General features: G+C 37.6%; 1 protein-coding gene across 1 annotated transcript in view; it reads right to left on the reverse strand.

Annotated features, from left to right (window-relative positions):
- Positions 1–2,753: 2,753 nt before the first annotated feature.
- Positions 2,754–15,868, reverse strand: part of NSMAF (neutral sphingomyelinase activation associated factor) — a 38,785-nt gene continuing 25,670 nt past the window's right edge. The window contains exons 18-31 of the mRNA XM_050971822.1: positions 15,638–15,758; positions 15,243–15,374; positions 13,439–13,481; positions 12,837–13,000; positions 11,393–11,501; positions 9,978–10,036; positions 9,457–9,524; positions 7,787–7,854; positions 7,432–7,555; positions 6,616–6,699; positions 5,469–5,619; positions 4,978–5,080; positions 3,943–4,052; positions 2,754–3,112 (exon numbers count right to left, since the gene is read on the reverse strand). Of these exons, the coding sequence (XP_050827779.1) occupies positions 3,018–3,112; positions 3,943–4,052; positions 4,978–5,080; positions 5,469–5,619; positions 6,616–6,699; positions 7,432–7,555; positions 7,787–7,854; positions 9,457–9,524; positions 9,978–10,036; positions 11,393–11,501; positions 12,837–13,000; positions 13,439–13,481; positions 15,243–15,374; positions 15,638–15,758 (1,431 nt within the window). The 3' untranslated portion in view covers positions 2,754–3,017. The remainder of the gene's footprint in view (positions 3,113–3,942; positions 4,053–4,977; positions 5,081–5,468; positions 5,620–6,615; positions 6,700–7,431; positions 7,556–7,786; positions 7,855–9,456; positions 9,525–9,977; positions 10,037–11,392; positions 11,502–12,836; positions 13,001–13,438; positions 13,482–15,242; positions 15,375–15,637; positions 15,759–15,868) is intronic.

Here is a 15,868-nt window from a genome sequence, read left to right on the forward strand (position 1 = left end):
AATCTAGGATTAATGAACTTCAGTTTTCCTCATAGTTGGCAGCAGCATGAGGTCAAAGCAAAGAACTTGAGTTCAGTAGAGGTATTGTTTTGTAAAGATATATTTGGGGAATCAGTTTAGCTATTCCTTCAGAACTTACTTGGATCAAGAATTAGTCTTGGGGTGGTGGCAGCATCTTTATGCATTTTTTTGCTTGTCCATTTAAGGGACATATGCAAATGATTCTAAGAGATCACACCAAAAAGAAAAGCAAACACTTCAGAGCTTGGCAGTCTGCAATAAACAAAGTCGTCCTCATTAGCATGTGTTGCTAATTGTAGCTTTTCCTGGGTTGGGTGACCTGCTCTTCCAGGAAGGACTGAAGTGCAGCAGTGAAGAAGCGTCTTGGTATGTAGCTTGCTGTTTCTCAAATGAATTTCTCCGTTATGGTAACCCAGAGAGAACCCATTACAGCACTTCAGGCTGGAGAAGTGATCAAATTCATCCTGCAAGCCAATTTAATGGCACTGTTTGGTTACTAAATGATGTCTGTGGAACCACTGTGGTAACCCTACACTGGCAGTAATTGGTGGTTTCATGTAGCATTGGTATAATTTAGCCTCATGGGCCTAGCTCTGTGCCTGCAGTTATCTCTGAGGGCTTTGCCAAGCTCCTTTGCTTAGCAGTGAAATCCCTGGAGCCCAGACACCGATCACTGCTTCTAAACAGTTTGTACTTAAGAGCAGATGAGTCAGCAAGGGCTGATTATAGATGTAATTGGGCTCTAAAACTCTGTTTACAGCTTAACAAGTGGCATTTGGTTACTTACTTAAATCTTGTGACTCCCTAATAAACAAATCATGCTAAAACTAAAACCTAAAAAAGAGTAAAGCAAGACAACAATATGTTGGGGGAATGTAAGATGACCATACTTTTTTTTTTTTGTTATCAGACAGATTTGCTAGAACTACTGGGGCAATCCATTGGAAAAAACAGTGGTAGAATGTCAATACAAGAACTTCCAGCTAGAGCAGATAGCAACCAGAAGTAAAAGAATAATCAAAAAGCTCCTGTTTTAAGGCAGAAATTAGCTGGCTCTGAAGCGTAACTAATGATTAAATGCACATACATAAATTCACAGAAACTGGAAGGAAGTATCCAGTTTAACTTGATTTTTCCCCTTTAAAAAGCTATGGTTGCTTTAGGCAATGGAGCAGGGTGAGGGCTCTGTTTTGTGAGCATGCTTTACAGCACAAGGTAACCTCAGCTGCAGTCAAGAGCTGTGCATACCATGCCTCCATATTTAACCAAAAGGGTATATTTTCTCAGGGAGCTTGACCGTGAAGTTCTGCTTCCTCAGTTCTGAGTTATTTTCATCTGGTTTAGTGCAGCAGGAGGCCCCCTAGTGAGAAAGGACAATCCAGAATTCACCCAAGCCATTTCCAAGTAAGTGTACAAAAATCACATTCTACCATGTTTGCATACACACAGATATGTTTGGGAAATAAATAAATTTAAAGGTGAAAAATAGGGCAGACAGCAAACATTCTTCTGCAGGACTAAGACTGGCACAGCAGGCGTGCATGGTATGGCTTAGTCTTTCGCCATGTGTGGCTTCACCACACACACTCTTTGATTACATAAAAATCTAGTTATCTGCTAAGCCAAGAGAGTAACGCAGCTGAAATAAATGCCACTTTGGTTTAATAGCCTTACCTTACTGAAAAATAAGCTCACACTCCAGCATAATAGAATAGAAGACTGGGGGAATGAAAGAACAGCACCTAACCATGAGCTGATTGTTGTACAATACCAAGAAACAGCTGTGTCTTGGAATAGGCATGGGCTGTCAAACCTAAGGCAGTATGTCTAACTGAACACAGTTCAGTAGAACACTCGCCCTGGACACAGTGCCAGGGCTCCTCAACACCAGCAGTAGGGAAGACCAGCAAAGAAATAAATAGATCTTCAGTCATCCTCAGGCAGCACTACAAATGCAAATGCTTATTGCTATAAATAAACCATTAAAAACTTCATTTAAACAATTTAAATATTTCAAGTCTTTCACTTCAGAACAGCTCCTCCCAGGAAAAGATACCCTGAAGTCCTACAGAGAAAGTAATCCTTGTGCAACACTGCTTTGTTCCTGGGTTAAGACAGCTGAGGGATTGGATAAACCCAGGAACTGTAGCTCTGTTTAAATGCCATACTGAAATTTCATCCCAAAGTGATTTGAGTTAAGGTTGGGAACACTAAACAAAACATGAAAATGCTGAAGATTACTAAGAGAAAAGGATAGTAATAAAAATGAGGAAAAGGAGTGATAGTCTGTTATGCTCCAACTTCAGGCACAGGATTAGGGGAATATTTATCCCAACACATGTATGTGTATCTGGTCTGTTAGGAGATCAATTTTATGCTTGTTTTCTTTTCAGACCAATACATTAGTGCTGGTTTTGAGTAAGAAAAAGCAAGAGAGAATTTGGTCTTATTGTGCTGTATGCCTTTGCAAATAGCCACAGCTAAGGACGGTCCAGGAGCCCAACTGGGGCCTGCTCAGAACAGCAGGTGCTGCAGTGTTCAAAGCAGTATTTACAATCACAGGCATCTCCACGAAGAAGAAATGTTGACTGCACATGACAGACAGCATTAAGCTCCACACACCCTAAAAGGCTTAAAGTAAGAATGCAAATGCTTCTTCTTTCAAAGCAGTTCAAACAACAAGCTATGATACATTCCATGTAAATCAAAGAATGATGGCAAGTTACGAGCTCTTTAATTACAGAAAAATAAGTCTTTAATTTCATATCAGATATCATTTTACACAAGCAATTTCAGTATGATAGTCCATGAAAAACAAATGCATACTCTATGGAAGTAAAGAGCTCTCAGTGAAGTCAACATAACATAGAAAGTTGTGGTTGAACAAAGCTTCCTATCTGGTTGAACTTCAGCAGCCATCATTGCACAGAGTTAAGTTCCTTTAAAAGGTTTGGTTTAAAATTAGAGTTCATTTAAATGACTGGAGGGAAAGGCACTTAGTATTGCAGTTTCCAGAACATGATTTGTTTGTCTTCCCCTCCTGTGATAACACTGTTGCACTGTTCATTCATCCATATGGACATTACAGCACCTGGGAAACAAAAATCACAAACAAGTAAATCCAAATGCAAGTAAGTGTGGGACCTGAGATGAGAGAACAGATCTTTCTTTGAGGGAGTTTAGCATAGTCTGAGCATTGGATTACACTGACACCATATATGCTTCGAGGAATTTTAGTAGGGTCCCAGGTAGCTGCTCTTATTCACAGTAAGGCTCTCATGCTCCATTGCCTCAGCTGACTTTTGGTACAAGAGAGACAACATCATTGCTATGTAGAATGCAGATGGCAACTACGGAAAGCTTTCATGGAGAATGAGCTTTTTCACTGCCATTTGGAATTTTCATGTTAAAGGTGTGTTCACATCTTGTAGTATATGCCTCAGAAGCCTACTTCTGCAAAGTCCCCAACTACAGAATGATCTCTCCACAGGTAAAACTTACAGCAGGGAAGTTAGATACATTTAATCTGCCTATAAATCCCCATCCAAAACAAGTTTACTAGAGAACTTTACTTAACGTTGTTAGACTCAGTCTGGACTTTGGCAAAGGATACAGTACAATCTATACTATATTTTAGGGCCAAGAGGTAGAAAAATGTTGACTTTTGCACTGTTGTGTGAATTAGAAAAATTGAAAGTAATTTCCCTTTGGCCAGTCTTCTACAAAGCAATATTCTTCCATTCTTACTTGATTTCCTAGGAGGCTCACATGGACCTACTTTTAATTCTGGTGTTTCACGTAAAGCTGACATCAGGAACAGCCAGCTGGCTGAGCAGATGACTCTCAAACTTTTCAGTACTACAAAAGCTGGAAAATAGGAATCTCACATTCAGTTTGAGAATGGAAATAGTTTAGGCATACCTGTATGCCCTTTGATTCTTTCAGTAACTTTTCCTCCTAGAAGGTCCCAAATCAGTAATTCACCAGATTGAGATCCTGATAAGATGGTATTTCCATCCCATTTGAAGCACCTGCAAGTAAATTAGTTCATGTCAGGCTTTTGCATGACGACAGCCAAATATTTCCAAAAGGAAAAAAAAGAACTGGAAATAGACATATGAAAACAAAGGAAACTACCTTTCAATAGTCTTTCTGTGATTATTCCCAAATTATTTTAAAGACTGATGACCCAAACTTGGTTCTGTGACTGCCCTAGACCCAGCCAGGCCTTCCCCTGGCAGAGTATGAAACATAATCCCATAACAGAAGAGGGCCCAGTCAGCTATGGATGTGTGTGATATCCCAGTGCTCCCGTGAGCCACCACTTTCACTTCTGCCACTTCATATTCCTGAAACCATCACTTAAAAAGCAAAGATGACTTTCAGGTAAATAATGAGTGAAAATATATATGTGAACATGCATATGTAATTATGTATACCCACAAAAAAATGAAGTGTATTCCATGTATAGCTGCTATATTTTTACTCCAGTAAGAGTAAGCATTCCATCTGTTTATCTGATAAACCACAAATAACTGTATACTTTTTTCAGGTGCTGGAAAAAAGTGATTGGTCTTTGATTTTAAAAGCCAGTATTTTTTTAAGACTAACAAAATAAAAACAAAACATTAAAACAAAACCTCCACAACAAACCCCAAAATAAGAAAACTCGTTAGACATTTCAGTAGCTCAGCTGCTGGAAGAGCTGGTTAGCGACAGCTGTCATCATCTCTAAGTGACGTGGATGTTGTTGAAAAGTTGTTTACTTAGAGAGCTGTTTGATTTTGCCCCAGTTTGGAAAGCTTGATCATAATGCACACAACGTGCTAGAATGTCAGTCTTTTCACTCTAAAAAGTGATTCAATAAAACAAAGTTCCCAGTATTATGGCCCTTCCCACTCTGCTGTCACCAACCATCTCCACCCAGCTCCAAAACCTGCATGTTCTCAGCATTACCTCTGTGGCTCTTCAGTGGTCACAGAAGACACGAGCATTCCAGTTTGTACATCTATTACTTTAAAACAACAGTCCTCCCCTGTGCTCAGAAGATGTCTGCTGTCTGTACAAAAGAAGGAAGCAAACAAAAGGAACAACAAGAAGAAAAAGCATGTTCAGACATTCAGTTCTAGTTGTCAAAGCACTCTGTGATCAGTGTGTTGGATGAGACATTACCCAACCTACTTATCTATAAATAATTTACTGGAAATTAAGTCTCTAAGCAAGCAAAGATAAACAAGATTTTTTTAGAGTCTAGAACACTGGTCTGCAGCCTAGCATGGCCTTGTCTACAATTAAATTCTTTACAGAGGAAATGTGTGACAATCCAAAACATCTCACCATCCTCCCCTTAAAGCAGTAATTCCAGTAAGATATATTACATGGTATTAAGAATAAGATTCCCTTTGAAACTTCCAACAGTGCATATTAAAAACTGAAATCCAACATACCAGGACTAAAAGCAGCATGAAATACAGTCCCAGAATGATGTGGCAGCTGGTGCAACACTGTTGCTGTAGTAACATCCCAAACACTAATGGTACCCTCTTTGGTTCCAGATGCCAGGATGGTATTTGTAGCATTAAGGTCCATTGTATTTACCTAGGAAGTTAAACATCCCATGAGTTCTCCTCTTCTTTCATGTGAACCATCTTGAAACAGGTTTTAAACATACACAAAACAAGCCCATTATCCCTAAGGGGATATTTATGAAAAGCTTTGAATTTAATTCTCAACATCCTTAATTAGGTATAAGTGTGAAACATTCAAACTATAAGAAGAAAAAACAGGTCACTTTGAAGACCTTTTAAAAAGCTTTTGCTTTGCAGAATCAGAAATGCTAAGTGACATTTCAGATTGCTTTTAGTACCAATACTCTCCATCTAACTAGACTCTACCCTAAAGGGTAAAATTTTTAACTTCTAAAAAACTTCCTACCCATCAGCTGTTTCCAGTTCTCTTGGGTACTTAAATGTTATCAGAATCGTTTCAGCATTTGCCAACGTTGTGACCTATTAAAAAACTAACTCTTAGGAAGGTTTAGAACACAGTCATTCTAAATATCTTCACAGACTGATGTTAGAGGCCATAAACAAAAGTAACCAGTTACACATTTATGATGCATTGCACACAATGTGTTTGTATATTTACAGTGAAATTCACTAAGATATTTACCATAATAGCATGGTAAACATTTCAGGATGTCTTTTTCATTTGCTTGCCTTACATTAAGAGGAAGCTGTAACGATCAAAACACTTGAAAAAAGATCATTCTGTTTTCAAAACCAAAGAAGCAAACAAAACCACCCAGTTCTTCCTGCCCCCCATAGGAATTCTGTACATACAAGCTGAGCAAGACAAATTAAGAAACCTCTGTTTACATTGCTGTTTCAGTCCCAAGAAATGGACCTTTTAACCCAGAACACTGGTGCAGAACCATCAGACAGTGAAAACCCCCAACAAAACAAAAAGCCCCTACACATATTTCCCAAAATACACCCCTCAGCCCCTAACCCAATCTTTGTGCTTTACCACTAGGTCATGATTTAAATAATCAATGAATTTTCCTGTTCTCAGATACTGCATCAACATACTTACACTAACATCATGTTCTAAATGTGCAAGCAGTTCAAAGTGGTGTTTTTTATTGCTCAAGGTCTCTCCAGGAACACAGTGCCACACCTACAACACAGATAGTTATGTTTGTTCAAGGAAGCAGTAATATAACCCCAGATGAGTTCCTTCAGTGCTGAACTCACATTACAAGGGGGGGCTGCTTGTGTTCACTGTGGGCCTTGCCTATGTGGCAGAGTACAGCAATGGCACCTGAATTCCTTTACCCTAAGCAGAACCACATGGTGAACACAACTCTGCTGACTCCAGATACCCTACAGAGCCTACCTAAGAATGGGTATATCACTGCACTAATGTGTACTTACCAAAAAAATCATACACAGCAGGCTTTGGGAAAGTTTGTCCTGTCTCTAGCTTCTAAATTATCTTTCCACCTATCTGTAGGCATGCTCTTTAGATTAGCAAGTTTCTGCTCCTCTTAGCTGAAGAATGTAAATTACAAAATTATTAAACATTTTAGAAATCTATTCCACCCAAGAAACGTAATAGCCAAAGCTGCAAAACATTCCAGTTTCTCCAAAAAATACAGTTTGTCTTCAGAATCCTCATTTTTTACAGTAAGTAATAATGAATGAAATTTCCTGAAAAAAACACTTTAGCTTTGAAACAGCTGAGCTAAATCTAAATGAAGAATAAACTCTGGAAATAAACTTACTGTGATACTAGCTAGGTTATTACTCTAGTACGACAGGTACATCCACCCAAAGCATTTGGCTGGTGGAATATTACAAAGTGCTGGCTATAAATAGTCATGCAACTGTAACAGTCCCATCTACAAACCTTCACAGTGGAATCCCAAGATGCAGAAAATAAGCGCCCATCACGCCAACAGATCTTGCTGACTGCATCATCATGGCCCAATAGGACATCCTGCTGTCTTCCAAATGCAATTGAATAAAAATATCTAACAGAGAAAGGTTATAAAAGCATTACATTTTGTAAAACTTAAGGGTTTTTCTTTTAAATAAAGTAACGTTTCTGTAGTTTTTAACAGAAATCTAGTGGGAAAAACTAGAAATACAGACACTGTGTTTTAAAAATGTGATTATTTTCTGTTACATTAACTAAAACCATAATCATAGCAACCAAGGCACTCCATGAAATTCAATAAAGTCAACAGGAAGTAAATACACACATATGATTGTCCCATGAAGAAGTTATGACAGTGGTATCTCCTGGTAAGATTAGACAAGATGACAAAGCCTGCAAGAAAGAAAAAAAAAATACTCAATTTCCTACCCCAAATCCAATTCAAGTACATTAACATGCTTTTGGACAACAAGAAACATTTTAATCTTCTATTAAAAAAAACCAAAACATGCAGATGTTATATGAACACTGATCAAGAAAAACCTTAGAGGCTGGACACTGAATATCAAGAATACTTAATCTCTATTAAATAAAAGTAGCAGAAATGTTCAGAAATACATGCAGAACTGATAAATCTTTCCAAAGAAACTGGTATTTCAAGCACATGGTATGTAATTCCTCACTCAGAAGTAAGTGGGTCAGCCCTTCATCTTGTAAGCTGCTCTAAATTCTAGACACAAGTAGCTAACAGAAACTAAAATTGCAGATTCTTTTGATATTTGTTCTCCATCACAGGTACTTATTAGCTCAGGTCTTTCAAAGAAGAAATACAACTGTCTAATTCCTGCTACTTTTAACAAGAAACATTATTTACAGATACCTGCTTAGTTACATAACCATCACTAGAAACGGCAAGGAAAAAACGAACAATCAGCCCCGTGCTTTTACCTGCTATCATTACTGGTCATGTTTTAGGTCTGTTTGAAAATAGTAAGCTGCTGGACTGTAAACTACTCCTTTTAGCATTGCTTGAAGTGTTTAGACCAGCATGAAAACTACAGGGGAGAAGAATAAGAGTATACAAAGCCTCCTCATGAAAAACAGACTTTTGGCTTAGGAGTCAAAGAGCTCCCTTTTCACAGTGGCAAGAAACAATGTTCCCAAGTTCCTCTTGGCTGAAGATTAGGAATTGATGTATCTAGAATCACCTGCTAATGTGTCCCATGGCAGACCATAGGGTCTTGATCCTGCAACTTACTTGGGGACCAGTCAGAGCATGCTATGGCTTCTGTCTGGTCAACACATTTGCCATTCTTGCTCCCCCTAGAGATGGTGGTAGAGAGAAAACTGATGTATCTTGGTGTCTTGCATCAATAAAAGACTGAATATGGCAACTGGGAGTGTATCTTTATAACCCAGGTCTGGCCACATTGCTCAAGCACAGAAAATGAAATTCGGAAACCCTTTTCTAGCTCGTTTAGGAGCAGGGGGAAAGTGTTCACAAGTTGCTGAGATCATTGCTCACGGAAGAAGGATAGCTCATTTTCACCCAGCAAAGATTCCACTCCCTGTGCTTGGCTTTCCTCTGCTGACTGACTCACAGGCTTCAAACACTTGGGTGCAGTAAGGCAATGCTGGATGTGAGCATGTGGTGGAATTTAAGCTTTAAAATTCTGGTCCCAATGGCAGTTCAAGGTTGCTCAGGAAGACTGAGCATGCTCATGCCAGACTGTCTACCACAAGCTCTTCCCTGGGTAGCAGGGCAACAGAACAGAGCCAGTGTAACCATTTAATTCTTCTTCCCCATATTTGCAGAATGTGCTCTGTCTCTCTGCTAGCCAGAGAGAGTCTCAATTCACTCTGCTAAATTATTCACACACAATACAACTGAGTAGGCAGGGGAAAGAAAAGAGGCATTGATGGATGCTAAGAGCTATCTCACTGAGCTTTCAGAAGACTCCCAATCATCTCATTCTTATTTTGACAGCAGCCTACCATGTTTGAAAAGGACACACTCCTCTGGATGGTTTTCAAGTCTTTGGAAAACATCTTCAAAGTTGAATCTGGGAATAAGGGAAAAAATAGAAAATAAAATTATTATTTTATATTCTAGAAGCTAATAATTTTGCTCCTGCTTGAATATCTTAGTATGAAAAGCAGACAAAGGTTTCTCATAGTCTCTGAGAAACTCTTTATAAGACTTGTTACTTTGGCCTGGAACTACCCTGTTTTGTAGGAGGTGCAGATGGACCACCCCATGCTCATCAAACTCTAAGAGAACTCTGGTATCTAAATGGACAAACTTCCAGTATTATCCATTATTATCACTGAGATTATCTTCCAAGCCTAGATAATATTGAAATGCTTGAGTCAAAATCATCTCAAACTGAGCAAATTCATATAGTTAAGCTATTTAATTACATCAGATATATATTTCAGTTTCATGCCCTTTTGTTAAAAAAACAATAACCTGCATTTACACTGCAGATTGTAGTAAATACCTGTGTAATACTTACCCTGGGATGTAGTGAAAACAGAAGATCCATTGCAAGTGACTGCTATTCCAGTTATTGCCCTGTTTAATACAAGTAAGCTTGTGGGTGACTTCATAGATTTTGAAACTGAACCACCATACTGTAAATAGACTACAGCTGAAATCTGTTATTTGAGCTCTGTAATTCCAGGAGATTAAAAACACTACAGTGGTGTGTTATCTGCCTGAAGACAAAAATATACCTTGACATAATATGTGAAACACCAGGACAGGATCCCTGTAGTGTTCTGTAAGAACTCCATCTTCATCAGAATGGACTTGCCCGTGTGAGAAGATAAATGGATAAATGGTTTCACATTTTGTTTTTCCAATTCTGGATTAGCTACAAATAATCAGGAAGCTGCCTACAAGCAGATACTGAAAACCTCAAGTGTCAGGAATTGGAACTTGCACATTTTATCTCTTTTAATTTGACACTGGCAAAGTCACTATAGGAAGAAATTTAGACAAAGCTTATGTCAGGGAATTAGGAAGCACAGAGCATCCTGCACAGCCAAAGTTCTGTTACACAGCTCTGTGTCTCATTATTTCTCAGCAGTCTTCAGGAAAAAAAAGTAATAAAAATAATCAGAAGCTGATATTTGAGTCTCTTCTCAGGATCAGGATTTCTTTAATGCTAACAATCTGGTAGCAGATTTCTCACTAAAAATATGACCTTGTTTTAGGGACATGATAATGTTTTCCTAGATTTGATTACAGTCACCAAGAAAGTAGCTGGACTCAAGGTAGCAAGAAATCCTCCTAACCAGCCCAGTCACTAAGACAAGAGATGGGGGCAAAAGAAAACCTGTTCTTTAAAATATAGCTGATGTTGTTCATTATTAGGTATTTTCAAAGTTCACCTGAAAAGTGCCCCTAATGACTCTTAAATCCCTAGGAATCCACCAGAACAGTAGTTTGGTACCCAGATTAACTAAAAACCTATAGCTGGAGACTTGGCAAACTGCTCATGCAGCAGCAGCTTGAAGTGTACAGTGGAACAACTTAAATGTTTAACCTTTCAAATCTGATGGGATAAAGTTGTGTCCCCTCCTGACGTTATAAAAAAAAAAAAAAAAAAAAAGGAAGTTTTTATCTGGCTGTTGTTATCAGTTTTAGAGAAGAGCAATCAATATCTGCCTCAGGTAAAATGATAGTGAACTTATACAGATCTAGAGCTAAGGAAAAACAATAGCAAAAATAAAACTGACAAATACCTTCTCTGGATTCATGACCCATCATATACTCAAGTTCAACTTGCATAATCAAATCACTAAGTCATCTCCCAAAGAAAAATATTTACCTTAAACCCTAAACCATCATTCAGATTGACACACAGATCCCCCCCCACCCCCCCAATTCAGTGGGAGAATTTTGACTGGAAAGAATAGTACCTACTCTTTGTGAATTTTACATTGTGTATCTAATTTTAGTTTGGCAATATTGTTCCAGGCAAGTGTTATACTTTCTTCTGTCAAATCTTCAAATGATTCTTCATTTGGAGAAACTGCAATAAAATGCCACAATAAACTTCCATCACAAATAGAAAAGAAAAAGACATATTTCAAATACCTAGCTGACATAAATATGAAATTACAGAAATCATGCAGAGCTTCAGAAATAAGATCCTTAGACTATGGCAAAGAGTGACAAGATCCCTAACTTTTATTCCCAAATCTCTTGCTGAATTTGCATAGGCTTCCACAGTAAAAACCAGGATTTTTCTCAACAAATTAGTGCTTTTAAGCAGCAGACTTTACGGAATGTAATTCCAAAATGGAAAACAAAAAAAAACCAAAACAAAAAAACAAACAAAAAAAAAAAAACCAAAAAAATAAATCTAAAAACATCTTCATTTCACTGTTACAAAAGTTAAGGGACTAAAAACGCAACAAAATTGAGATAATTAGACATTGATTATAAAAAGGTCAAACCCTAGAGAAACTGTTGATAAGTGAATTAATGACTTAGGCAGAAAATATATTTAATATACAACCATCACTATCACCACATACAACTCTCAAAGCCCCACTTGCCCCATTGGATGCTATAGGTTGCTATGCTAAGTAGCACTCCTCTGCTTCAAAGTGAAGGCCATCAAATGGTAAGTGAACTGAAGAAATCAAATGAGAAAAATCTTTCCAAGTGAAAGAAAGTGAATCTTCAGGCCAATTTATAGTTAAATCACTATATACATTATGAAGACAGTAGCATCTTCATTTTGGAGAAGTGGTTCAAGTTCTGCCCTGAACAGAAGCCTGAGAGGGCATTAAAATCCTCTTCTAGAAGAAAATTATTCAATCAAATCTGTCTCTACAGTATGTAGGGGTATAGGGGGAAAAAAATTTCATTTCAGATTTTCATTCAAGTTATGGAAAAGTAGAAAAAATTCAGATGCTTAATTTAAGTTCTTAAGGTTTACTTTGATCAAGCTAATTAATTAATTACCCCCCCCCCCAAGACATTCCTGTTAAAAAACCAAACAAATCTTTGCATCATTTAGAATGCCTGCAGATATGGTCATTGAAACTGCCGTCACATCAGCTTGAATTTAAAGTGTCAGGAAAGGCCAGGGATGAACGCCCTCCCACAGCTTCAGAAGCTGAGGTTGAATAATCCCAGAGGAGACCACTGGAACATAAAACAAAACACAGGGCAACACCTGTATACTGAAATTTGAAACTGGTCTGGTTTTGTTTTTCTGTAAGATTTAGTTCATGGATTTATCTTGAGTTGGCTTACAGGGAAAGTAGCCAGGAGAGTTGTATAATGAGATCCTGTGGGAGTAAGAAACTACTCAAAATTACAAATCCTTCACATTGGTAATCTATTAAACATTTACCTGGAGACTCAGCTATGGAAGTGCTGTGACTAGATGTTCGAGACAAGCTTTTCAATTTCTGAATTTTCCTTTGAGGATGAGGGGTTGTAAACAACTGTTTTGGCGTCTGTCCAAACTCCAGGATTTGTGTCAGCAGAGCTACTTTTTCATTGGGGTCCATAATACTTCACAAAGCAAGATATATAATTAAGCCATGGAGGCAAGTACTTTTTTCCCTCCCCTTCCCCAAAAGCATGGAACTGTGTGTGCAGTTACTACAGCGTTACAGGCCATCACATATTCTTATAGAATTGATTTACAGAAGATTTACAATCATATAACAGCTTCATAACTTTGTTTATGTATAATAACAATATTCTCAATGACTGAAAAAATGAAGCACTTCCAGAAAAGCCAGACTGAAGAAATGCTTAAGAAACAGTCTTTTAATGCAAGCTAAAACTGAGAATATGATGCTGGTTCTCTGCATATTTGGGAGTATAAAATGGAAGAGCAATACCATTCATGTACAGAGCCCTTTTACAGCTGGCAGAGAACCTGGAGAGATACTGAGAAACTTAGCTAACTGCTTTAACAAAAACATTCAGATTCTTGTTAATTACCTGTTTAAATCCACTCCTCCTTCATAAGTTAATGGGTGAAACACTGGAAAAAAAAGTTTATTTGTACAATGTAGATATACAAGGCTCATTTTTTTGTCTTCCTATAAACAGAGCTGCATTTTTGCTCACAAATAAGCTATTTCAGCAGGCATTAGAGTTTGAGGTCTTACATTTTAATCCTGTTTTTTTACCTGAAAAAACTTAGGACTTCCAAGAAATTTTCAGAAGTTTCAGAAGGAATCAGTACTTTCATAGAGGAAGGATCGCTTACTTAAGCTTCATTACATACCTACCCCCAGTAAATAAATATATAAACAGATAAAAAAGAAAGTAAGCACCGTTGCCTAACTGGATCTTTGGCTAATTTTCAGACAGGGAACAGAAAGTAATAAAGAATGATCAGAAAGATCTGTGTATTCACCTTTCCAGGTGAATTGCCATGACGCAAATGACTTTGAGGCCTCTGCTTAAGAATATTTGCTTTGACCAAAGTTCATTCACACACAGATCCCTTCTGACTCTCTTATCTACTTAAATATCTGCAATCCATTATGCTAATAAAAAATTCATACTTCATCAGAAGCAGCACATTATGCATAAAAAGTGCTCTCATTAGTGGTCTCTTTTGAGAGGTAAAAATATAGATGCCATAATTTATGTGCTGATTTACTGTATTTAAAGTCTGTGGTACCTTGTAATTGACACTTATCCTCACAGTATGACTGGATGCCAAACCCTACAGTTCTAAAATATAGCCAATCATATGTTAAGGACACATAGAGAAAGTACACTGGAAAGAAATGAACTGCAGGAAAACAGCCCAACCCACCCCCAACCAAACTGTAAAAAAACCCCAACACCAAACAAACCCCAGCAAAACAATCCTTTTCAACTATCCTTCAATCCTATCTCAACTATCTTTCCCTGGAATTAGAAAGTGCTGAGTACCAAAATGTTGCTTATCCCTACCCCCACCACTGTTGTAGTAGAAAGTTTTTCTTCCTAAACTTATTACATCTTTAAGTGCAAACTATCTCAACATTTTCTGTTTCTAGAAGTCCTTCAAAAGGATCAGGGTTTTTGGAATAAACACCCTAAAAATCTAATCTGCTACTCTTTTTTTTAAAGAGGTCACTTCCTTATTGGGTAGTAACATACACAGCTAAAATATCAGACTGATGAATAAGTTAATCATTGGCAATACTATTAGGTGTAAAACACATCTACACAGCCGTAACATAACATCCCCCTTTGTAAGGGCCCATAGTGGCTAGATACATGTTTAGAGTAAGGTTGCAAACAGTGAAATGTCTCACATGCAGTTATGTGTATGTATACAAGGACGAATCAACACACACTTTTTCATTCATTCTTCCTCCAAAGACCTGGAGCCCATTAGCCCATTCTTTTCCTTGCCAATTCTCTCAGGAGGAGGGGGAAATTGTATTAAAATTCTCTCACTGAAATTGCAGTGGAGGAAGGCTAAATACCTGTTTATCTGGAGATCCTGCAGGCTTCCATTTTTAATTAGGAAACACTAACTCCATACTTTATTGCCCCACCATGATGTGCAAGCAATTCCCAGCAATGCTACAGAATCATACTGTCCACCCTCTGAAACACATCTTCAAAGATGCAAATCACCATGAAGGCAATCCTGCCAGATAAGTCACTATTTCCAATAAGGATCAAGCATTCAAAGCACAGTTATGAACACTCAAAACAAAATAAGCATTACAGATATGTTGTGATTGCCTAATTGAGGTATCCCCTATTTTTGCTAGTTCTATAAATGTGTATTTACCATTGTGAGCTGCAACTGCTTCACTTCCTTTCTGCTTGTAGCCAAATATGATGTCAATCCATTCATGAAGATGTTCTGATACATATGGACTTTCTAAAGCCTCTTGGCACTTCTGAAGAAAGTCATCAGGACCTGACAAGATAAAGGTTAATTAAAGGAGAAAATAACCCTTTCAATATTGGTATGCATCTCTCTTCCTCCTCATTCTTAAAAAGCCAACAAAACACCCCACACTTAATGTCAATTTTCTTATAAAAATTAAAAGCACCTATTAATTATGTTAGAGCTTTAAAGAAAGAGTTCATTTAGAAGAAACCAAAATGGACATTTTTGAGGAATTTTGATTCCAGCAATCTTAAATTAAATAATAATACAAGAAGTTTGACTATTATTACCTGATGCCCAAGGTGGAAGCTCTACATCTTCAACCATCTTTCCACCTTGCCTTTTTCCCAAGTCCAACTTCAAACTATTTACTAGAAAACTAGAATCATTTTCATAAAATTCTGGAATCAACTGGAATTTTAAAAAACAAACAAACGAAAAAAAACAACCAAGTTTTGATATTAGTTTATCTTTCATCACTTAAACATCTCATTCAGTGGAAAGAAAGTTATTAAAGTTCA

This window comes from Serinus canaria, chromosome 2 (genome assembly GCF_022539315.1).
Source record: "Serinus canaria isolate serCan28SL12 chromosome 2, serCan2020, whole genome shotgun sequence".
NCBI lineage: Eukaryota > Metazoa > Chordata > Aves > Passeriformes > Fringillidae > Serinus > Serinus canaria.